The sequence below is a fragment of the Mustelus asterias genome, chromosome 9, assembly GCF_964213995.1.
Source record: "Mustelus asterias chromosome 9, sMusAst1.hap1.1, whole genome shotgun sequence".
NCBI lineage: Eukaryota > Metazoa > Chordata > Chondrichthyes > Carcharhiniformes > Triakidae > Mustelus > Mustelus asterias.
In genome coordinates, this window is record NC_135809.1 from 64548874 (window position 1) to 64571216 (window position 22343).

Consider the following 22343-nt stretch of genomic DNA (forward strand, 5'->3'; position numbering starts at 1 on the left):
CACCTGCCAAATTTTGGCCCATTCTCCTAGCCTATCTATATCTGTCTTTAAAATCTTTATATCCTCTTCACTTTCCCACCTATTTTAGTATCATCTACAAATTTTGCTATGTTACACTCTGTCCCTGCTTGCAGATTGTTTATGTAGATTGTAAACAGTTGAGATCCAAGGACTGACCCTTACGGCACCCCACTAGTTATATTTTGCAAGCCAGAAATATATCCCAACCCTCTGTTTTCTGTCAGTCACCCAATCCTCAAACCAATCTAGTACTCTACCCCAATCCTCTGCGATCTCACCTGGATCAGTCTTTTATGCGGCACCTTGTTAAACGCCTTCTGGAGGCCCATCAATAATGGTGGGAGGACTGCCATTTCAGTACTGTTGCTAAATCCTCTGATTGCCTGACCCTCTCGATCTCCATCCTAAAAGGCTGATACTGATACTGATGGATGCAGGGTGCTAGTCTCCCTGACTCCTCCGTCTGTCACTAATCCAGCTTCAGAAATAAGAATATGGGGTCTCAATTTATAAACCATTTCCACTTGCAGGAAAATATGTTCACTTGGCACAATTGGAGACGAGGTGTTAGCCTCCTCCATGTTAGCCAGCAGAAATGGAATGGCAATGGCAAAATGACCCTTTGCCAACAAGCTCATCCAAACTAGCAGTAAAAGGAGCAAGTGGGTTCCCTTAGTCAGACGTAACAAGGGTAAAACCATCAATGCCCAGAGTACTCTGCTATTGAGAGCTTGGTTCTGGTCTTCCTCTCCATACAGTTCATGCCGGTGTGTGTAATCGCTGTACTACTCCACCAGTTCAGGAAGTTTATTAAACTTCAGGACAACACTGTGCAATGGTGCTGTATAATTAAAGGATTTGTTTCTTTAAAGACATTTAAAGGAGCTTGGGTGTGGATTGTAATTATGGATTGTAGGAAATTGAGTGCCATTAATATAGAGTCGCCACTGACAACCTTGGAGAATTTTTAATAAATGATTACACTGCCTCATTGGCGAACCTCAACTTTCCACTTTGAAATCACAGACTTTCATTATTCCACTAACCTCATAGCCTGCCCGCCCCCCCACCCATTATCACAACTAGGTGGTTATTCTTCATGTATGAGCTATCACAGCAAGTGCTGAGTATGAAAGCCCAGCATGTCGTGTGAGACTACTTTCCCCACATAGCTCCAACATGGGTCAGTGCTTAGTGATCTTTGGCTCTCCTAACTTCCTACCTTGGGTGGTCTGAGGCCAAACCCTTAATGCTGCTCAGGCTGAGATGAGCTAACACCCTGGCAGTCCAACTTAGATTTCCCTGGCTGGTCTTTAAGAGGGTTTAGGAGAGATTGATTCCAGGGATGAGGGATTCAGTTGCGTGGCTACATTGGAGAAGTTGAGGTTTGTTTTCCTTTGAGAAGAGAAGGGTGACAGGAGATTTCAGAGAGGCACTCAACATCATGAAGGGCCTGGACAGAGTAGAGAGGGAGAAATTGTTCCCTTGATATGTGAGTCAAATACCAGAGGGTACTGATATAGGCGATTGGCAAAGGAGGCAACATTTACATACAAAAATAAGTTTTTATACAGTGAGTAATTAGGATCTGGAATGCCCTGCCTGAGTGTGTGGCAGCAGATTTGATTGTCACTTTCAAAAGGGAAATCCGATAATCATATGAAGAGGAAGCAATTGCGGGAGCGTGTGGGAAGAACAGGGGGATGGGGCTAACCGAGTTTTCCAGAGCGCAGGTACGTGGAAGATGGGCTGAAAAGCTGCCCCTTGTGCTGTAACCATTCTATAATTCTATGTTTCACTGGGCAATACATCACTGAACAAACAGGAAGCTCAGCAACATCAATCTGGTTTCCCCACTTCCCCATGAGCTTTCTTTCTTTGAGTTTTATTTTAAAAATGATTCTTTTTCTCTCTTTCACCCAACCCCCACAGCACCTTTATTTCTTATTGTCTTTGGGATTTCAGTGTAACTCATCCCCTTCCTCTTGTTGGTTTCCTTCTGTTTGTATTTGGTTCCTTCAAGCAGCATTGTTGTGATTATTGATGTTTCACAGTGCTGGAAGGGCTTAGCCCATGTCTGGAGAGAGGGCCTGCCTCTCCATGAAGCCCGTGTTGATGATGCAAGTGTTTCATTGCTATGCTTCTCAAACCTTGGGCTGATAAATACCAACTCCATCAGCGTTGTCACCTAACCTATTAATCACAATGCCTCTAATGCAGTACAGGAAAAGCTGCACTACTGCCAGCATCATAGTGTGATACTATCAATTACATAAAAACATAAGAAATAGGAACAGGGCTAGGCCATTTGGTGTCCCGAGCCTGCACCATCATTCAATAAAATCGTGGCTGAGCTGGTTGTGGCTTTAACTCCATTTCCTTGCCTGCCCCACATAATCCTTCACTCCCTTGTCAATCAAAAATCTATCTAAGTCAGCCTTGAATGTATTCAATAGCCCAGCCTCCACTGCTTTCTGGGGAAGTGAATTCCAAAGATTAGCGATCTGTGAGAGAAGAAATTCCTCCTTATCTCTGACTTAAAACCCTTGCTTGGAACTCTGTCCCCTAGTTATAGGTTGCCACATGAGGGGAAGCATTCTCTCAGTATCTCCCCCACACTAAGCATTTTCCTAATAACAGATGTTATACTAGCTAGCCTATAGTTTCCAGCTTTCTATCTCAACCTTTTTGAAAATTTATTTTACAGGATGTGGGCAGTGTTGGCCAGGCCAGCATTTATTGCCCATCCCTAATTGCCCTTGAGAACTTGGCGATGAGTTGCCTTCTTGAACCGCTGAGGTATAGGTGCACCCACAGTGCTGTTAGGGAGGGAATTGCAGGATTTTGACCAATGACAATGAAGGAACAACAATATATTCCCAAGTCAAGTTGGTGAGTGATTTGGAGGGGAACCTCTAGGTAGTGGTGTTCTGCTGCTCTTGTCCTTCTAAATGGTAGTGGTTGTGGGTTTGAAAGGTGCTGCCCAAGAAACCTTAGTGAGTTCCTGCAGTACATCTTGTAGATGGTACACATGGCTGCCACTGTTTGTTAGCGGTGGAGGGATTTAATGTTTGTGGAAGGGGTTGCAATCAAGCGGGCTGCTTTGTCTTGGTGCCAAGCTTCTTGAGTGTTGTTGGGGCTGCACTCATATAGGCAAGGAGTGTGATGGAATACACTCCCCTTGCTAGAAGAGTGCACTTCCAACAACAATCAAGAAGCTCAACAACATCCAGGACAAAGCAATCCAGTTTATTTGCACCCCATCCAAAACACTCACTCCCTCCACCACTGACACACAGTGGCAGCAGTGTATACTATCTACTAGATGCACTGCAACAACTTGCAAGGCTCCTTCGACAGCACCTTCCAAAATGTGACCTCTACCACCTAGAAGGATAAGGGCAGCAAGTACATGGGAACACCTCCACCTGCAGGTTCTGCTCCAAGCCACACACCATCCTGACTAGGAAATATATTGTTCGTTCACTTGTCACTAGCGCAAAATCCTGAAACTCCCTCCCTTACAACACTGTGGGTGTACCTATACTGCATGAACTGCTGTAGTTCAAGAAGGCAGCTCACCACCACCGTCTCGAGGGCAGTTTGTGTTGGGCAGCAAATGCTGGACTAACCAGTGAAGCTGACATTCCATTTTTAAAAAATGTTTTTAAATTAGCATTTGCTGAGATCTCAATGCAACATAGTCATCAGACATAGGTGTCTGATCCAGTGTCCTTGCTAAAATAGAAATGGCCAAATAAGCAGAGATGACAGTTCTGGGCAGCCTTGTGTCACCTTTCAACCTGTCCCTGCACTCTGTCACTGTCTGCAGAAGAATAAGCATTTCATTAACTGAGGCACCAATTCAATGCTTCCTATATGAAACTGACCTCAACACTGACTCTGCTGAAAGCTGTATTGAATTTATTGTATCTGGGGCATTCCTCCTGTCAGTCTATAATTTTTATTATTTCCCCATTCAGGTTCGAAAGACTTTTTTCACGCTGGCGTTCTGCGATTTTTGCCGTAAGCTGCTGTTCCAGGGTTTCCGTTGTCAGACATGTGGGTACAAATTCCACCAACGCTGCAGCACGGAGGTGCCCCTTATGTGTGTCAACATTGACCAGCTAGAGTAAGTACAACCACACAACCAAAGAGGCACTGGGTCATCAGGGGCTGAGGAAAGAATGTCTTTGGATGATATATTGAGTGAGACCAGTCTGGGGCAATTTTAGAATTGACTTTGGATGACCCCTTCTAATTGGGCAGCCTAAGGTATAGGTCACTGCGAGCAATCAGTATCTTTCCATAGCTTTCGTCTGATCGGCTTATGAAATCCGGAAGATAGCTGGTAACTCTCATCCCTAACTTGTATAAAAGATGACTTGGGTGAGGTGAGTGTAATGTACCCAAGTTTGTTGACAGTACAAAGTCAGATGGGAAAGCAAGCCATATAGAGGATGCAAAGGGATATGGGGAACCTACATGATAGTAGGAAAAATAAAAAAGCAGAATATCTTCTAAATGGTGAGAGACTGGAAAATTATATTGTTCAGAGTTATCTGCACATGAATCACAGAACGTCAACATGAAGGCACAGCAAGCAATTAGGAAAGCTATCTTGTTACCCTTTTATTCTAAGGTGAGTTAGAGTAAATAAATCATACTACGATTAGGGGAGTTGGTGGCATAATTGGGTTAGTAATCCAGAGGACCAAATTCATTACCTGGAGGTCAGGGCTTCAAATTCCACCACAGCAGCTAGTGGAATTTAAGTTAAAATAATCTGGTATGTTAAGTTTGTCTCCATAATGGTGATGATGACAACTATCATTGATTGTTGTAAAAGCCAATCTGATTCCTGGAAAGGAGATCTGCATTCCTTACCTGGTCTGACCTATGGTTGACTCTTAATTGCCCTCTGAAATAGCCTAGCAAACTCAAGGTTAATTAGGAATGGGCAACAAATGCTGGCCTTGTCAGCGATGTCCACATCTCATGAAAGAATAAATTAAAAACTTTAAAAATTGTATAGGATCTTGGTGAGATCACCCTTGGAGTACTGTGTGTAGTTTTGATTTCCTTACCCCAGGAATTCATATTTATCTTAGTGCCCATCTGATTCCTGGGATGAGGAGATTGACTTTTAAGAGGAGAGATTGCATAGACTAGGCCTATTTTTCCAATAGTTTTGAAGAATGAGAGATAACCTTTGGAGAGTAAAATCATTTTCTCAAGGGTCTTGATAGGATAAATGATGGGAGGCTGAATCCCATGGCACTAGTCAAGAACTAGGGATACATCTCCGAATAAAAGGTTGGCCATTTAGGAGAGAGATGAGAAATGTCTTCACACTAAGGATTGTGAACTTTAGGAATTCTCTACCCTAGAGAGCTTTGGCTGCTCAGTCGTTGAGTATATTTGAGTGAATGATTAATGGGTGTTTCAGTTAATGTGAATCAGTGGATATTGGCATTGGTGTGATAGATGATCTTATTGAATGACAGAGCAGTTGTGAGAGGCTGAATGGCCTCCTTCTGTTCCTATTTCTCACATTCTTCCATGTGAGTTCAAAACTCCCACTGGCCAAGTTGTGAACTTGAGTTCAATTAATTTAGTAATTTGTGGCCACGAGAAGGATTGTTGTAGAAACCCAACTGGTTCAGAGAAGGGAACCTGCCACCACATCTTGTCTGGGCCTTCACCTATTACTCGTAATCATGTTATGGTCCCAGCGAAGCTCATTGACATCCCAGAGCAGCTGTGAGAGGCTGAATGGCCTCCTTCTGTTCCTATTTCTCACATTCTTCCATGTGAGTTCAAAACTCCCACTGGCCAAGTTGTGAACTTGAGTTCAATTAATTTAGTAATTTGTGGCCATGAGAAGGATTGTTGTAGAAACCCAACTGGTTCAGAGAAGGGAACCTGCCACCACATCTTGTCTGGGCCTTCACCTATTACTCGTAATCATGTTATGGTCCCAGCGAAGCTCATTGACATCCCAGAGCAGCTTGGGATGGGCAGTGCAGCTTTGTTTGAGGAACATAGAACAACTTTATTAATTTAAAATTGTATGCTTATTCTTCAAGCATTCTTTAAAAATAATGCAGGAGGGGGTGGGGAAGTACAATTCATGCACCGCGTATTTCACGTTTGATAGTCCTATATTGTCACATCACATTGTTCCCAATCATAACTGAGGTGTAAATGATCAGTGCTTGCTCCTAATCATATGCAACTCACTCCAGAGACAATCCAGATTTGCAAGCACATGACCTTTACTTGTATTTCTCCACATGGACTTCAGTAAAACTCAGATGTATCACTACACATTACTGAAGTCTGGAAGGAATTTCCTTGTTTTGACCAAACGTAGATATCCAATTGTGGCTCTGTGGAATTTTGTTTCTGAGTCAGAAGATTGTGGGTTTAAGCCCCACTTCCAAAGACTTGAACAAATAATCCAGGCAGGCACCACGAGTAAGTGCTATTTGGTGGATGAGATGCTAACTAAATCGAGGCCCTATTGATCCTATCAGGCAGAAAAGGTCCTATGGTGCCATTTGAAGAAGAATAGGGAGCTCTCCTTCACGTCCTCAACAATATTGTTCCCTTAGCTAACTTCACAAAACAGATTATCTGGTCTTATATCTCATTATCTGTTTGTGGCTGCTTAAATTGCCTGTCATGTTCCCCCATAACTGAATAGTGACTAAATTTCAAAAGTGTTTCATTGGCTCTTAACCACTTTCAGATGTCCTGATATAAATACAAGTTTTCTGTATTTCTTTTTAGCCACTTGTGCAGCAGTGTGTGTTGATTTTGTCAATCGAGCAAAAAAATAAATTGCTGCAGTTTGCTGAGATTTTCTAACTTTTTCCCATCCCTTTGTTTCCCCTGGCTTTTCCTTTGTCTATCTTCCTCCAGTTTGTTAATCCTTTCCCGAATCTATGAGAACCATCCCATTACACAAGATGACGTATCATCCGGAACAACTCCACCTGGCTCGGGGATGTATCCTTCAGTCCCACCCTCCGATTCCACAGGGTAAGTCCTTTGCAGGAATCTCTCTCTCTCTCTCACATGGTGCATTTTATTTCTCCAAGCATTGTGGCTTTTAAGTTTGCTTTGTCAGTGCCACAACTGTTCCACCAGTTGTGAGCTCGAGAGTGGTGAACGGCTTGATGATTCACCAGGACATTTGCCATCAATGTTTGACCGCCATTTGCACTATTGACGCAGGAAACAGTGGCTGAGCTTAAGGATGTTATCACTGCTGTCCCCGCCCCTCGCGCCCAACCCCTACTCCTCACGCCTATCCCTTGCATCTGTCCCTCCCCCTCCATTCTGCATCAACCTCGAGTCTCCTGCCGAAGTCAGTAGTTTTGGTTTACTGCATCTATTCCCTGGATTCAAGTAATAACCTGACTTCCTATTATTGCTACAATAGTGGGTAACCTCACATTTATCTACATTATGCTGCATCTGCCATGCAGATGCCCACACACTCGGCCTGTCCAAATCACACTGAAGCATCTCTGCATCTTCCTCACAGCTTACCTTCCCACCAAACTTTGTATCATTTGCAAATTTGGAGATAATACATTCAGTTCTCTCTTCCAAATCATTAATATATAATGTGAACGGTTGGGGTCCTACCACAGATTCCTGTGGAATGCCACTAGTCACTGACTGCCAATCAGAAAAAGACCCATCTTTGCTTCCTACCTGCTAGCCAGCTTTCTATCCATCTCAAGATATTATCTGCAATCCCAATGTGAGTAGTCTGTTATGTGTGACTTTGTCAAAAGCCTTTTGAAAGTCTAAATAAACCACATCCACTGGTTCTCTTTAAAGAATTCCAATAGATTCGTCAACCGTGATTTCCCTTTTGTAAATCCATTCTGACTTTGTCTAATTATACCACTGTCTTCCAAATGCTAAGTTATGAAATCCTTGATAATGGACTCTGGCAACTTCGCTAGTACTGACGTTAGGCTCACTGGTCTATAGTTCCCTGTTTTCTCTCTACCTCCCCTTTTGAATATCAGGCTTACATTAGCTACCCTCCAATCTGTAGGAACCAGTCCAGAATCCAAAGAAAAATCTACTATTTCAAGGAATGCATACCAGCTGAATTACTGTTGTCAAAAGTCCCCCTTCAGTAACCATTCTGTGATTTTGTGGAATGCATAATGGACAGATGTAATATATAGACGTGTGACCTCCTAGAGAGAAATGCCAATGATGCTGACATTTAGTACAGTGTGATTTGCGACTTAACTGCTTTCCCAGAGAGCGTGGAAATGCCAGTCTGAACATTATATCATGTGTGGCGTTGCTATACCACACTGATCAAGGAGGATCAGTTTCTGCTTTGAGTCCATTAGATGCTGAACTCTTATCTCATCAACCCCAGTTTGGCAAAAGAGAAACCAGCCAGAGTTCGGTGCTCTTTGTCATAACCACTTCTCTCGGTTGAATAACCTTGTGATACTCGCTCTCAGAATAGCAGCTAGGTTAAGCTATCAGATTGAGCCACTGATGCACGTGGACCCAGACCTCAGTCTGAGTCAGGACAGTAGAGCAAAGCAGGAGAGAGCACGCTGCCGTTGAGAGCAAGAATATAAAGGCATTTTGTATTTTCAGGTCCCTATCCCACCCAGCCGCCTCCCCAACAAAGTCGATTCCAATCCCACAGCCTTTCAGACCAGGGGAGGAAGACCAACGCAATCAGTTTGGGCAGCGAGACCGATCGTCCTCTGCACCAAATGTACACCTCAACACAATCGAGCAGGTCAATATTGATGTAAGTATCCTCACACCACCCCAACGCTAACTATGGTTGTAAAAAGGTAGGGGGAGGGACAGTGATCTCAGGGCAATCGCTTTATGGTGTTGACCAGAACTCAGTGATAGCGCTCTCTCCTCTGAGTCAGATGTTGAGTTCAACCTCCAGAAGCTTCAGCCTAAGCTAACACTTCATTGCTGTAGCCAGGGAACGCTGCACTGTTGGAGGTTCCATCTTTTAGATGAGATGTTCTCAGGCAAAACATCCCATGGCCCCTAATTGAAGAACATCAGGAGAGTTTTCCCCAGTGTCCTGGCTAATATTACCACTCAAACTAACATCTCACAAATGTGATTATGTGGTAATCTTCTTTCCCCCCCCCCCCCCCCCCCCCCCCCGCCATTTTGTTCATTTTTTTGCCTTTAGCCGCCATACCTGAAAGTGTTGACTTCTTGGACTATGGTGCCACAGATGTCAGTTGCGTTCTCATGTTATGTAATCCTAGCTATTAAGGGTAGGGAGGCCATTCCAGCATGGGGCATCAGCTGAGGTGCTAATCTGCCCAGAACCGTGCCCTTTCCAACAAGGATGAACGTGTAGCATTCACTCGTGGGAACTATGGTTATTTTTTTCTCACATCTTCTCCCTAACCCAATTCTCAATTGTAGTATCAACCATTGAGGCTCTTGGCTCTCGTTGGGCAGGGCATGCAGGTGGATGGCAGGAATGGAAACCGTGGTCCTTTCCAACCCTCGGACCACCTTTCTTGGGGCTTTGTAACAGAAACTCATCCTCCTCAGTAACCTAACTTCACCCAGGAGCCCTCAAAAATATGAATGTATCCAACTAACCTTTGCTCCTTGCCTCTTAGGGTCTGATCCGAGATCAGGGTCTACAGCGCAACGATGGAGGTAAGAAGGTGTTCTGTCACACTTTGTTCCCCTGAGAGTTTGCAGGTTTCTTGAGTGGAGATTTTAAGGAAACGTCAAGATTTTCATGGCTTAGTATGTTCATTGTCTTTTATCCGCCTCAAATTATTTTTCACGTGAATTTTGTACTCCTTGAGGTGAAGGGTTCATGCTGGGATAATGCAACACTGTTGCGGAAAGTTAAATGCAGAATAAAGCCCCCTTCCCAGCAACATTTGTCAAAAGACCTTCCTTTATTGTGCTAAGGTAGCACTTTTCCATTTCCTATGTGTGCCCTGAGTGGCGATGCCAATTTGCTGCTGTGTGGAACCATATTATGGGAGATTATGCTATGGGTTGGTGTCCACAGGGAATATATTTCACCCAACAGGCAAAGGAAATTCTGCTTATTCTGAATACTGCCAATGTAGTCCCTTATTAATGGAGTGTAAATTTCAACTGAATGCTAGAGTCAATGTCAGTCAATTTATTGGAGGAGTAATGAAATAGTCATACAATGAAAACCCTTTCGGACCGTGCAAAGAGGTACTAATGCAGGTATTAAAACAGCAAGTCCTTCAAAATGCCATTACCTGATGTGGTAATGCCCTGATACCTTCCTACTTTAAAATTCAACATGTTTGCACCTCTGGTATCTCTCCGCCATTTATAGTTTTTCTTTGTTGCTTTTACGTTCCCCTCTTGGTTCATTGGCAAGGTACTGACTCCTTGCAAGAGAATGACGTGACCTCTTAATTCACCCCAAGTGTTCTCCATTTGAGAGACTAATTATGGGTTGGACCACACAGGGTGCAGACATGAGCCCAAACCTGCCTCATTGTTTTTTTGCCTATTCACATTCCAGCAGCTATCCTTAACTAGTGACGAGGAGAAGGAATCTTAGCTGCCTTTTTAATGCAAAAAGACACCTTCCCTATCACCGGGTAACTAAGGCCAATTGCAGAGCCCCAGCTGTGTTGCAATGAGTTAGCTCAGCATAGGCAAGAGACGATCACTGGGTCTGTGTGGTTCAGTAACTTGTTTGGTAAACCTGTGGGCTCTCCGTGTATTCTATCTTGATTTGATGCAGATATAAAAGACTGTCATGCTCTGTTTTGTAATCTGGAACTGGGCAGTCAAACCTGCAGCCAGTGCTAGTGTATGTGCGCAAGTGAGGAGCCAATGCTGGCTCTAATTTATTCAAAATATAGGGCTGGAGATGGTGCCATAGTGGTAATGTCACTGGACTAGGATTCCAGAGGCCCAGGATAATGCTCTGGGAACGACAGCAGCTGTGGAATTCAGTTATAAATCTGTAATAAAGGTCATGTAACAAATATGTAATATCAAGTTAGTCTCAGTAAAGATGCCCATGAAACTAAAACTGATTGTTGTAAAAGCTCATCTAGTTCACTAAAAAATGATCACGGCTCAGTCTATATTTTTAATGTGACATTCTTGATTCCACAGTTGCCTTTAACTCCCCCAGTCCACCATCCAACCCCCACCCCGGGCTAATTTGTCACAGTCCAGACTTCGCATTATTTTAAAGGAGCAATTACCCATGGTTATACTTCACTGAAATTTTAGGAACTATTTCAAAAGCTGAGTATCTGCTGATGAAGGAAAGGAATTGAGAGATTAACTTTGATGGGCAGCTAGATATTCTCACTGTCACTTCCTCATTTTCATTAATAATCTCCCACTCCTCCTGCCTGCTAAACTAGAACCAGATGTTTATCCTGGAGGGAATGGGAAGCCAGTGAGCTGTTCCTCACCTGCTACAGGTTTCCTAGTGCGTTTGACATTCCTTGTGGCCTGTGTTGGTTCAGTTACACTGCCTTTATCAGTTGAGACACTGGAAGAGTGTTCATTAGGAATTTGTAACTACAATATTAATTTATCTCAGAACCTGTGTTACTTCTATTCTGGGTGAGTTGAGGCAGAGGGAATTTGAGTTAGTTTTAAGGTGATTGTCAGAGCTGTGATTAAAATCTGGCTCATTCTTGCTTAGTCCTGCTGCTGAACCCCAATGGAATTAGCAAGATCACAAATAGCAACCACAAAGAGTTTCACCTATTTTTTTTAAGGCAAAATAGGAAAGAATTTAAAACTGAGCATTAGCTCATTTAAGTACATGATTCCTTTCTGGCAGTGCAAATTTTGCACTAAAATAACGCATGACCTTCTCCACCTGACACAGCTCCAATACATTAGGTAGAGTTTAGCTGTAGCAGTTGTTCTGAAAAGGCTCTGATGTCTGCCCACTTGTATGTTCCCAAGGCAGTTTATCTTGGCTGTCATGGGTACATTGAGAACACTGCAGGTATAAGAACTTTTGTCTCTGTTCTGATTAGAAAAAAATGTTGATGGACATGCACTGTACGAAACAGGGAAGATCCCCCTGCAGAAACCCTACTATAGTACACAAGACTTCTTTTGCCCTTTTGAATATTTTTTTCTCTATCCAATAAGAAAGAACCCTATTGCAGGGATTTTCATTCCTGCTCCTTTACTCCTTTTCTTTTCTCTTCCCGCAGCCCCCTTGACGCAGCCGGTCAGGTGCCTCAGGAAGTACCGCTCCCGGACTCCCAGCCCTTTGTTGCAATCTTACCCCAATGACATTGTCTTTGATTTTGAACCTGGTCCCGTATTCAGAGGTACATGGGCACCTCTCCTCGCTTACCCACCTGTGCACGCTCCCTCACAAACATTTACATTGCACCGCACCGATTCTCTCACTGCTGCTTCTCCACCTGAAATTCATGTCCACTCCACGGACCCCATTGTGTACAGGAACTGTGGAACAGGAAGCTCGATCAGAAGCAGTATTGAACTGAGGCCTGGCAAGAGAAGGTTCATCCAGTCATAAACATTGTTCATTAGAAACAGCAGATGTGTGGACAATAAGAACATGAGCAAGCCGAATCCTAACCAGGGCTTAACACATGAGTGATTCTCCGGCTGCCCTTCTATTAAATGCTAATGTAAACATCATGGAAATCAAGCCTTTAAATGATATACGTCCTAAGATTAATAACGTAAGAATATGAAATCAAACACTAATACTTGATAGATTGATTTACAGAATGCAGTCTCACATATGTCTATTTCCTATACCTAGTATCCGTGTTCCAGCAGTCTCTCTTTACAAGTGCTCTGGGCACTTAATTAAACAATGTCCTTTACCTGTAAAACGTAACAATATAGTTAACAAATCATTAACACGTATGCATGTATTTAAAAGTCACATTGGCTGCTGTGGTAAACATGCATAAAAATAGACTTTTCCCACACTTCCTTCAACTTGGTCACAGAGACACAGTGTTAGAACACTTGTGGTTGCTGCAGCAAAAGCCACAAATAATAACCCGACACTGACCATGTAAAATTACATGACTGAGAAACAGTGTATATTACACATTTGAAATGATTGAAGTAACATATACATTACTAAATGCAGTAAAGTGATCTTGTGAGAAAAGAAAACAGGTGTTTTACATTTATTTATGCCCTATTATGAAAATTTAAATTTGACCAGTTGAGATTAATTTTCTCTAACCTATATTTACTGTGCTACCTTGAAGGTTGTCTCTTGTTTAACATATGGGAAACATTAAATAAAATTGAACATGTTAGCCAATGCACTAAACAAGCCGCCAGAAACTTTATACAAAAGCAAATTGCTATAAATGTGGGAAATTTGAACTAAGAGCAGAAAATACTGGAACAGTTCAGCAGGTCAGAGCAGTATCTGTGAACTGAGAAACAGAGGTAATGTTTCTGTGACCTTTCATCTGTAGACCAATGCCAGAATCTCTTCCAAAACATGCCCAAGGCTATGTCAATGTCAGCGCATTTTCTGGGGTGGGAAGAAGCTAACCAGAAATGTAGGGTAGAATATTGTGGTAGTGGAGTGGCAGTCAGTTTTTGGTTTGGCCAGGAGCTGTGGAAAGTTGGCATTTCAAATGGGATCTGCAGAAAGCATCAAAGTTGGTGAGCACAAGTGGTATATGGCACAAGCCCATATGTTATTAAATATGCTGTCTCAGCCTACTTGTTAAAAATGTTACCATTGTATTATTTTATTGGATGTGTTTGTTTATGCATGGACTGTGCTCTTCCTCTGACCTGTAGGAAGGAGAATGATCGTATTGCAGCTGGGGAAGTTTAGGGAAGCCCTATCTCCAATTCATATCAGGTGTTAGTGCACTGGGATAAGTTGATCTCAGTTTTTGACTAGCCCCTAAAAAAGGAATCTCTGTTGGTTGATCAGAGTTGATTTCAAAGGTGATTTTTAAAAAGTATTTCTGTGGCACCTGTCTAAAGGAAGAGAAAATGGAGTCATCCCAGTCTCCAAATCTCCAATCAACCCAGTGGGTTCCTAGTTCTCCGCCATTTGGCACAGGTTACACTGGTAACTGAACTTTCAACCTATCCGCCATTCCAAACATGGGCTTATCATTTGAAGTTATTCTGCAGAATAGCTGCCGGCTTCTTGGCAAAATATGAACAATTTCCAAGCTGTGTAATCCACAAGTGGCATAGGAGGTGGCAGATCAATCAGTTTTAAAAATTAATTTCACTTTCTTCCACCTAATTTCTTTCTGGTTCATAGTAGGAGCATCCCATTCTAGTTTGTGACTGTGACTGTGTCACTTCTGGACTAACATGATATTCCCTAAATTAACTCCAACTCACCCAGTACACTGTCTCCTTTCCTCACGGAGCTACCTGCCACACATGAGAGCACGATCTTCAGTCTGTATACCCCACGACCTGCAGCTAACCACTTCACCTTGTTAACTCCACCTTAAGTCACCTCCTCAATCTAACTCTTTGACATGCACGATTGCCCTCTTAACCTCTTTCTCTGTTCCTGCCTATGACTGACCTGTGCCTTTGTGAAATGCTTTTGGTGGAGGTTTTATAGCACTTGCGATGCATTTAAGTGGACGTTGTTATGAGGGCCATCCCTGCTGTTTGGGTATAGCCTGGTGGAGTACCCTTTGCCTGTTAGATGCAGCCAATGTTTGATATTATCCGGATGTTGGAATTTATTTTTCTTTTTGAGATTATTAGCTGAACAGTGTGTGATAGTTGGGGCAGCACGATGGTACAGTGGTTAGCAGTGCTGCCTCACACTGCCAGGGACCCAGATTTGATTCTGGCCTTGGGTGGCTGTGTGGAGTTTGCACATGCTCCCTGAGTCTGTATGAGTTTCCTCCCACACTCCAAAGATGTGCAAGTTAGGTGGATTGGCCATGGTAAATTGCCCCTTAGTGTCCAAAGATGTTAGGTTAGGGGGATTAGCCATGCTACATTTGTGGGGTTATGGGGAAGAAATTGGCAGCTATTCTGCGGAATAACTTCAAAGGACAAGCCCATGTTTGGGATGGTGGATACACATTGAGTAGACCTGGGTAAGATGCTCTTTTGGAGAGTTAGTGCAGACTTGATAGGTCGAATGGCCTTCTTTTGCACTGTAGGGATTCAGTGGATTCTGAATGCACAGCATTGAATGCGAGATCCTACCTGCAGCTTATTAGTAATCAATAAAGTCAGTGTGCAATTGTCTGTTTGATGCCGTTGCTATGTTTATCAGGAATTGTAATTCCACCCCCTGTTTGCACTAAGAATAGTTTGAATTTGGCTGCTCCCTCCTGTGGGGAATATTGTTGCTGTGTTCAGTAGATTGCATTGCTCCATAGTTCATAGATTCCTTTAGTGTCTGTTATAGCAAATGATTTTTAGCCCAGCTAGACAGTTTGACACAGGATCTGTGGTTCCACCTGTCCTACTCTCTTTGCTTGGGCTCCAATGTTAGAACATCAAGGCTGGAGCCTTAATGAGAATGAGCACTCAACGAGTCAACAAACCTGCATTTGGAGACCTTTTGGCTAGGATCAAGCTCAAGATGGGGGTGCAATGCCTTTTCTTGTCAGCTTGGATCTTGTATTTCTCTCTTGTGGGGACCGTGAATTGGATTCAATTTGAATTTGGTTTTCAGAGCAGGCAAGAAGGTGGATTCAGGTCTGTCCAGTCCACTGTGTGCATTGGCTTTGTAACTTTTAAGAATGGAGAGCAACTTTGATGTCCTTCCCACATGTCCCAAAGCTCTTCACAAGCCCGTTGCATACTTTGTGCAGTTACTTCTGTGATTGTGGCCTTCAACAAGAAGATGGCTAGCAGCAATATCCTGGGATCAGGAAAAGCAGGAGAGGAGATGGGGTGGGAATCTGAAGAGGGAAGAGCAGAGAGAAAGCCACTGCTGTACAAATCTTAGTCTGAGGTAAACAAGAATCACATTGAATTTTCTCAAGGCCTAGAAACAAAATACTGCTTCTGATCACCTGTTTTCCTTGTCGAAAACATTCCTGCACTGTTTTATAATTTAGACTCACTCTTTAAGTTTAGTGATAGAGATGATGTGCCTTTTCTCTGGGTTATCAAACTGCTCATTAACACAAATTATCAGCACGATTGTAAATGCTTTGGAAAAAAATTCTTTATTATTTAAATTGTTTTGAAGGCAATTTATCTTTCATAAACTAAATGCAGAATTGACCTTAATTGAAGTGGTTTTGATATGCAGTCTGAGCCAGATTGAAAGGCACACAGTTTCCATATTGTGCTCTTTCTCACATTTGTATTCTGTGCTTTTTGGGGATGAGGGTGGGGGAAGAATTATTTTTCTAAATGTTCTTTTTTACCTTCATTCTTTCCCAATAATGTACTCACTTTTTAGAGCAGGTTATCACTAAGGATTCTCTGAGACTGATGTGCAAAACCAAAAGGTGCTGAGATTGTGCTCGAAATATACTTAACTCTTCAAGCTAGTATGTTTACTCCAGTCACCGTAACTAATGAACATTTCTTGCTGCTTGTGCGGACAGTTAATGAATAGACGAGTGTGTAGTTAGTCCATGAAACTGCTGACTCTTTCTGGGTGCAGTACGGCCAGTGCTGAATTTTCCTGGAGTACAGTACCATGAGTGCTGGCTCCTGCTGGATACAGTTTCAAGGTTGCTAGCTACTCCCTGAGCCAAATAGCATTTTTTTCTATGTGAATCCAGTCATGAAGTGTAGCAACCTGTTTGACTTTTGGGCCTATCCTAAAGCAAGCTACTCCCTTGTTTGGAAACTCACTCATGCAGGCCACCTGTTATTGACTATTGTTGTACGTGGTCCTGGCAGAGAGTCTGTTTGTTATATGTAGTCATCCTCAGTAGTGGTCTGAGCATGACCCCTCAATTAAATAAAAGTAACATTTGTAGTTGTCAACTGTAAACTCTCCCTAAAAATAACAGTCATAAAGCACATTGGTTTCTGCCCTACTGGACTCCTGTCAAGACATCCAATATATTTACCTCAAGCTACTCTGCAGTCTTATTTTTTGCTCCAATCGAAAATGGGCACAAAAGCTTGAAGAGTTTGAATTACACGGCAATCCTGACCTCCCGCTAACAGCTTACCCACTACACAGGGTTAGTAACAAGAGAGGGCGAGGTGCTTTTTCAAGTTGCTGCTTTAGCTGACTCACTGCAACATGAACGGGAAATTTCCTGTTAACGGATATAGCTTCACGCTTCTCTCTTTCTCTATCCCTCCTTAACTCTTAATCAAAGGTATAGCATCGGTTATGTGCATGGTCACTCCTTATCTTGGGAGCCACTTTGGCTGCGAGATCATTCACCAGTGTCGTACCCTGCATGGGCTGTCCAACTTTATAGTTTAGCTCCTTGCCTTTTTTGGATGACTCTTTGGTGTAGTAATGATTCTACTTTCTCTCTTATCTCTTGATTCCTCTCTACCCCTCCTGGCACACTTCCATTAAAAAAATGTAACCAGGGTCCACGTCGGGGCTCTCTGCCACCCCACCTGCTTCGCTGCCCGGTTCTCTGACTAGCGTCAAAACGTTGCAGAAGTCACCTGGTACCCAGCCGAGAGAGAGGAAGTCATCATCCTCATCAACCGAAGACCGTAATAAGATGGTAAGCAACAGATCATTCTCTGTCTCTCTTTCTGTGTCTCTCTTTCTCTCTCTCTCTCTCTTGCTCTCTCTTTCTCTCTCTCCCTCAATCTCTCTCTCTCTTTCTTTCTCATTCTCTCTCTCTCTCTTCCCCTCTCTGTCTCGCTTGCTCTCTTTCTCTCTCTCCCTCTCTCTCTTTCTCTCTTGCATAATGGCGATGAGGGGCCAAACTACTTTGCTGGACCATTTGCACAATCAACAGGTAAAGTCTCAGGCCTGAAGGGAGGCAAAAGTGATTTTTAGCTTCCATGGGCTACGAAGGGTGGGCATGGCAAGATGGAAGGGGTAGGGGTACGGAGTTGGAGGGAGAAGAAACATCAGATGGAATGGATGTGCTTCGTGGTTAGATGCCTTTTCCATTGATGTTAGTTGTGATTCTGTAATCTTGGCCCATTTTCAAATTTGTTTCACCTCATAGGTGGAGTTTAATTAGTGGTATGTTCAGATGATGCAAAAGGCCCTTTGGCCTACTCAATTCCATCATTCCAGAATACCAACACCACCTATTTCCATGTGGCTGTTAATGAGTCCATATCCGTACCACATCTGTCTGACCATCTTGGTAACTTGTTCATTCTCTTGATTATCTTCTCCCATTGATGGAAAGGCATAGTAATGCACACCATCCTGCCAAAGTTCAAGAAAGATGTCTAAGACATCAAGCGTCAGGCCTTTCAGTAGAGAGATTAGAACTCAGAACATGCTATTTGGGAGCTCACAGTGAAAGACATATGTCCCACTGCATATTGCAAAATTCTTTGAGCAAAATAATGGTTGAAATGTTGGCCCTTACAGAGAGACAAGTGTGAATGGCAGTTGTTATGAGTTGAGTCAGAAAGTAAATGGGGCTTCCATCATGAATGCTATTTAATAATTGCGCTACAAAACTTTGTGGATTTCATTCTCTTCTGTTATGTTTTTTTCTGCTTTGTAGAAAACTCTTGGGCGGAGGGACTCCAGTGACGACTGGGAGATTTCAGAAGGTCAAATCACACTGGGCCAAAGGATAGGATCAGGCTCGTTTGGAACAGTGTACAAGGGAAAGTGGCATGGTACGTAATGAGGAGGGTAGGTTTGTTTGGGAAAGGATCGCTGCTATTTGACATATGTCAGAACATCTCGATGACCCCGAAACATTTCAGTGTATGTCACTCCACAGTGGAAGCATCTCAGGCACTTGCAATCTCATCTGAGAATCGTCTGTGGTGTATAATTGCCGTGTTTTACTGATGGGTGTTCTTAAGAACGCAGTCAATAATGGAACAATTTGCATGAAGACTCCACGTTAAAATTTGAGTTCCCTCTTAAAAGCAATAGGATTGTTCTGTAATTTATCTATCCTCATCAGGAAGCACATTGGGCAATGGCATTGTATCATTGTGTAAACAGGAGCAGAGGAAAGGTATTAAAAGACGTTTCTGATTTGCTCTCAGAAGATAAGTTGGCTGAAAATGATCAACAAATCACCAGAATTTTGCATTTATGAGTTAGTGAACTAGCTCCAAAAGTGAAGAATTTAGTGCAGAATGAAACACGTACTGTGCGCTGTTAATTCTCACCCTATCTTGCTCTGAGAGTGTGAGAATACCCTCCTGTATTTGAGCTGCTGTCACGAGTGTGCCACCCATTTGAAACGCTTGTAGCAACTAACCTTTGTTTTATTGGGTGGAAAAGTGGTGGATAGGTATTTAGCTGGTGATTATTTCCTGGATTCAATGTTAGAGGTGGCAGAGTGGTTAGCACTGTTGGCTCACAGCGCCAGGGACCCGGGTTTGATTTCCAGCTTGGATCACTGTGTGGAGTTTGCATGTTCTCCCCCTGTCTGTGTGGGTTTCCCCCGGGTGCTCTGGTTTCCTCCCACATTCTGAAAGACGTGCTGGTTAGGTGCATTGACCCGAACAGGCGCTGGACTGTGGCGACTAGGGGAATTTCACAGTAACTTCATTGCAGTGTTATTGTAAGCCTTACTTGTGACTAATAAATAAACTTTAACTTAGATTTTTGGAATGCACCAGGTACTGTTGAAGTGTCTTTGAAGGTCTGGAGGACTGAGAAGCTTCTGCGCACTGGCTGGGAATAGTTGTGGCTACAACCCCAACCCTCTCCATGATCAGTTTAATGTAATGTCACAGAAACATAGAAAATAGGAGCAGGAGTAAGCCAATTGGCCCTTCCAGCCTACTCATTGTGATCATGGCTGATCATCAGCTTAATAGCCTGATCTCGCCTTCTGACAATATCCTTTCGCCCCCAAAAGCTATATCTAACTCCTCCTTGGAATCATAAAATGTTTTGGCCTCAGTTGCTTGCTGTGGTAGAGAATTCTTGCAGCTTTAACCTTTAAGTTTTAATTTCATTGCCAAGGTTGCAGGATCTCACTTTTCCCAGGGCAAAAGAGCAGAAGGTCACAGAAAGTGAGTGCCCCCGTTCCCCCAAAGACAAAAGTGAAATAATGCCTAGCACCCTATGGAATCAATGCAGAATATATTTTATGTAACTAACTTTCCTGGTGGGTGTAACAATGATAGGTGAGATTTGTTTAACCAGGTCGGGTGGTATAGTCACTGAGGGAGAAGATTGAGGAAAAACCATTTAGGCCATTGACGTTGTCTCTATTATTCCCAATCTAGCCTCCAACTATATTTTGAAGACCTTTGATATAATTGAAGGTGCATTAGTTTGAGACCAGTAATAACTTCATGTACGCTCTCCAGATTAATCTTGAGTTCGACTACCCAGTAACAGCATTGCGCACGTGTTTGTACTCTGCCCAAAATGGATACTAATGTTTGGTCAATTGAAACATTCAAGATTGAGATCAATAGGTATTTGATAATGGTAATGGGATCAAATGATATCAATCAGATGTAGGGAAAAAGAGCTGAATACAGACAGGACTTAATGAGTGATGGGACAGGCTCACAGCTCTTACAGTAGGATGCTTGAGGGAAAGTATTGGATGGATTCAATAACATTCTAAGACCTGACTGGCAAACGTGTACAAAACACGGCTTGATTCTTGGGCATCCCTTTTCTTCTGAAGGTGCTGACTATGGAATTAATCTGCAAGGGTCACCTTTGAAAACATTGCCAAATCCCTGAAATTGGAATTGCCTAGGGTCTTTACTTGCCAATTTTCTTCCTGCCCTCCTTTGAAGGCCCTGACTCTGTCCTGTAATAGGTTTCTGTGGCTGCTGCATTCACCTTGTTTTCCGTCACCTTGGCAGCTAGTGTCAGCAGACTGTTGACTGCAGGGAGATTACATAAGAATGTAATAAATAGGAGCAGGAGTAGGCCATTCAGTACTTAGAGCTTGCTCTATCATTCAATGAGATCATGGCTGATCTTCTACCTTCATACCATTTTCCTGCATTATTCCCCCTTGTCCTTTGATGTTTTTAATATGTAAAAATCTATCAATCTCAGTTTTGAACATACTCAATGACTGAGCCTCCACAGCCCTCTGAATTCCAAAGATTCACCAACCTCTGAGTGAAGGAATTCCCCCGATCTCAGTCCTAAATGACCTGCCCTTATTCAGAGACTGTGTCCCCCGGTTCTAGGCCCCTCCCTGCCGGGGGAAATATCCTTCCTACACCTATCCTGTCAAGTCCTGTAAAAACTGTGTGTTTGAATGAGATCACCTCATTCAAATGCACCAAGTGATGCATTTTGGTAGATCTAATGCAGGGGGGAGCTATACAATAAATGGCAGAACCATCAGGAGTATAGACACACAGAGGGATCTGGGTGTGCAAGTACACAGATCCTTAAAGGTGGCAGCACAGGTGGAAAAGGTGGTGAAGATGGCATATGGCATGCTTGCCTTTATTGGACGGCATGATGTGGAGATGCCGGCGTTGGACTGGGGTGAACACAGTAAGAAGTTTAACAACACCAGGTTAAAGTCCAACAGGTTTATTTGGTAGCAAAAGCCACACAAGCTTTTGGAGCTCTAAGCCCCTTCTTCAGGTGAGTGGGAATTCTGTTCACAAACAGAGCTTATAAAGACACAGACTCAATTTACATGAATAATGGTTGGAATGCGAATACTTACAACTAATCAAGTCTTTAAGAAACCAAAACAATGTGAGTGGAGAGAGCATCAAGACAGGCTAAAAAGATGTGTATTGTCTCCAGACAAGACAGCCAGTGAAACTCTGCAGGTCCACGCAACTGTGGGAGTTACAAATAGTGTGACATGAACCCAATATCCCGGGATATTGGGTTCATGTCACACATCTTTTTAGCCTGTCTTGATGCTCTCTCCACTCACATTGTTTTGGTTTCTTAAAGACTTGATTAGTTGTAAGTATTCGCATTCCAACCATTATTCATGTAAATTGAGTCTGTGTCTTTATAAGCTCTGTTTGTGAACCGAATTCCCACTCACCTGAAGAAGGGGCTTAGAGCTCCGAAAGCTTGTGTGGCTTTTGCTACCAAATAAACCTGTTGGACTTTAACCTGGTGTTGTTAAACTTCTTACTTTATTGGACGGGGCATAGAGTATAAAAGTTGACATATGATGTTGCAGTTATATAGAATGTTGGTTAGGCCACATTTGGAATACTGCGTCCAGTTCTGGTCGCCA

The 22343-nt window shown here is 43.0% G+C and overlaps 1 protein-coding gene across 5 annotated transcripts in view; it reads left to right on the forward strand.

Annotated features, from left to right (window-relative positions):
- The window catches only part of braf (B-Raf proto-oncogene, serine/threonine kinase), a 119896-nt gene that overhangs the window by 60884 nt on the left and 36669 nt on the right, over positions 1-22343 (forward strand). For 3 of the 5 annotated variants that reach the window (XM_078220287.1, XM_078220288.1, XM_078220286.1), the window contains exons 6-12: positions 4005-4153; positions 6949-7068; positions 8671-8830; positions 9684-9723; positions 12261-12380; positions 17572-17714; positions 18687-18804. In XM_078220287.1, the coding sequence (XP_078076413.1) occupies positions 4005-4153; positions 6949-7068; positions 8671-8830; positions 9684-9723; positions 12261-12380; positions 17572-17714; positions 18687-18804 (850 nt within the window). The remainder of the gene's footprint in view (positions 1-4004; positions 4154-6948; positions 7069-8670; positions 8831-9683; positions 9724-12260; positions 12381-17571; positions 17715-18686; positions 18805-22343) is intronic. The other 2 variants (XM_078220290.1, XM_078220289.1) reach the window with 1 other exon arrangement.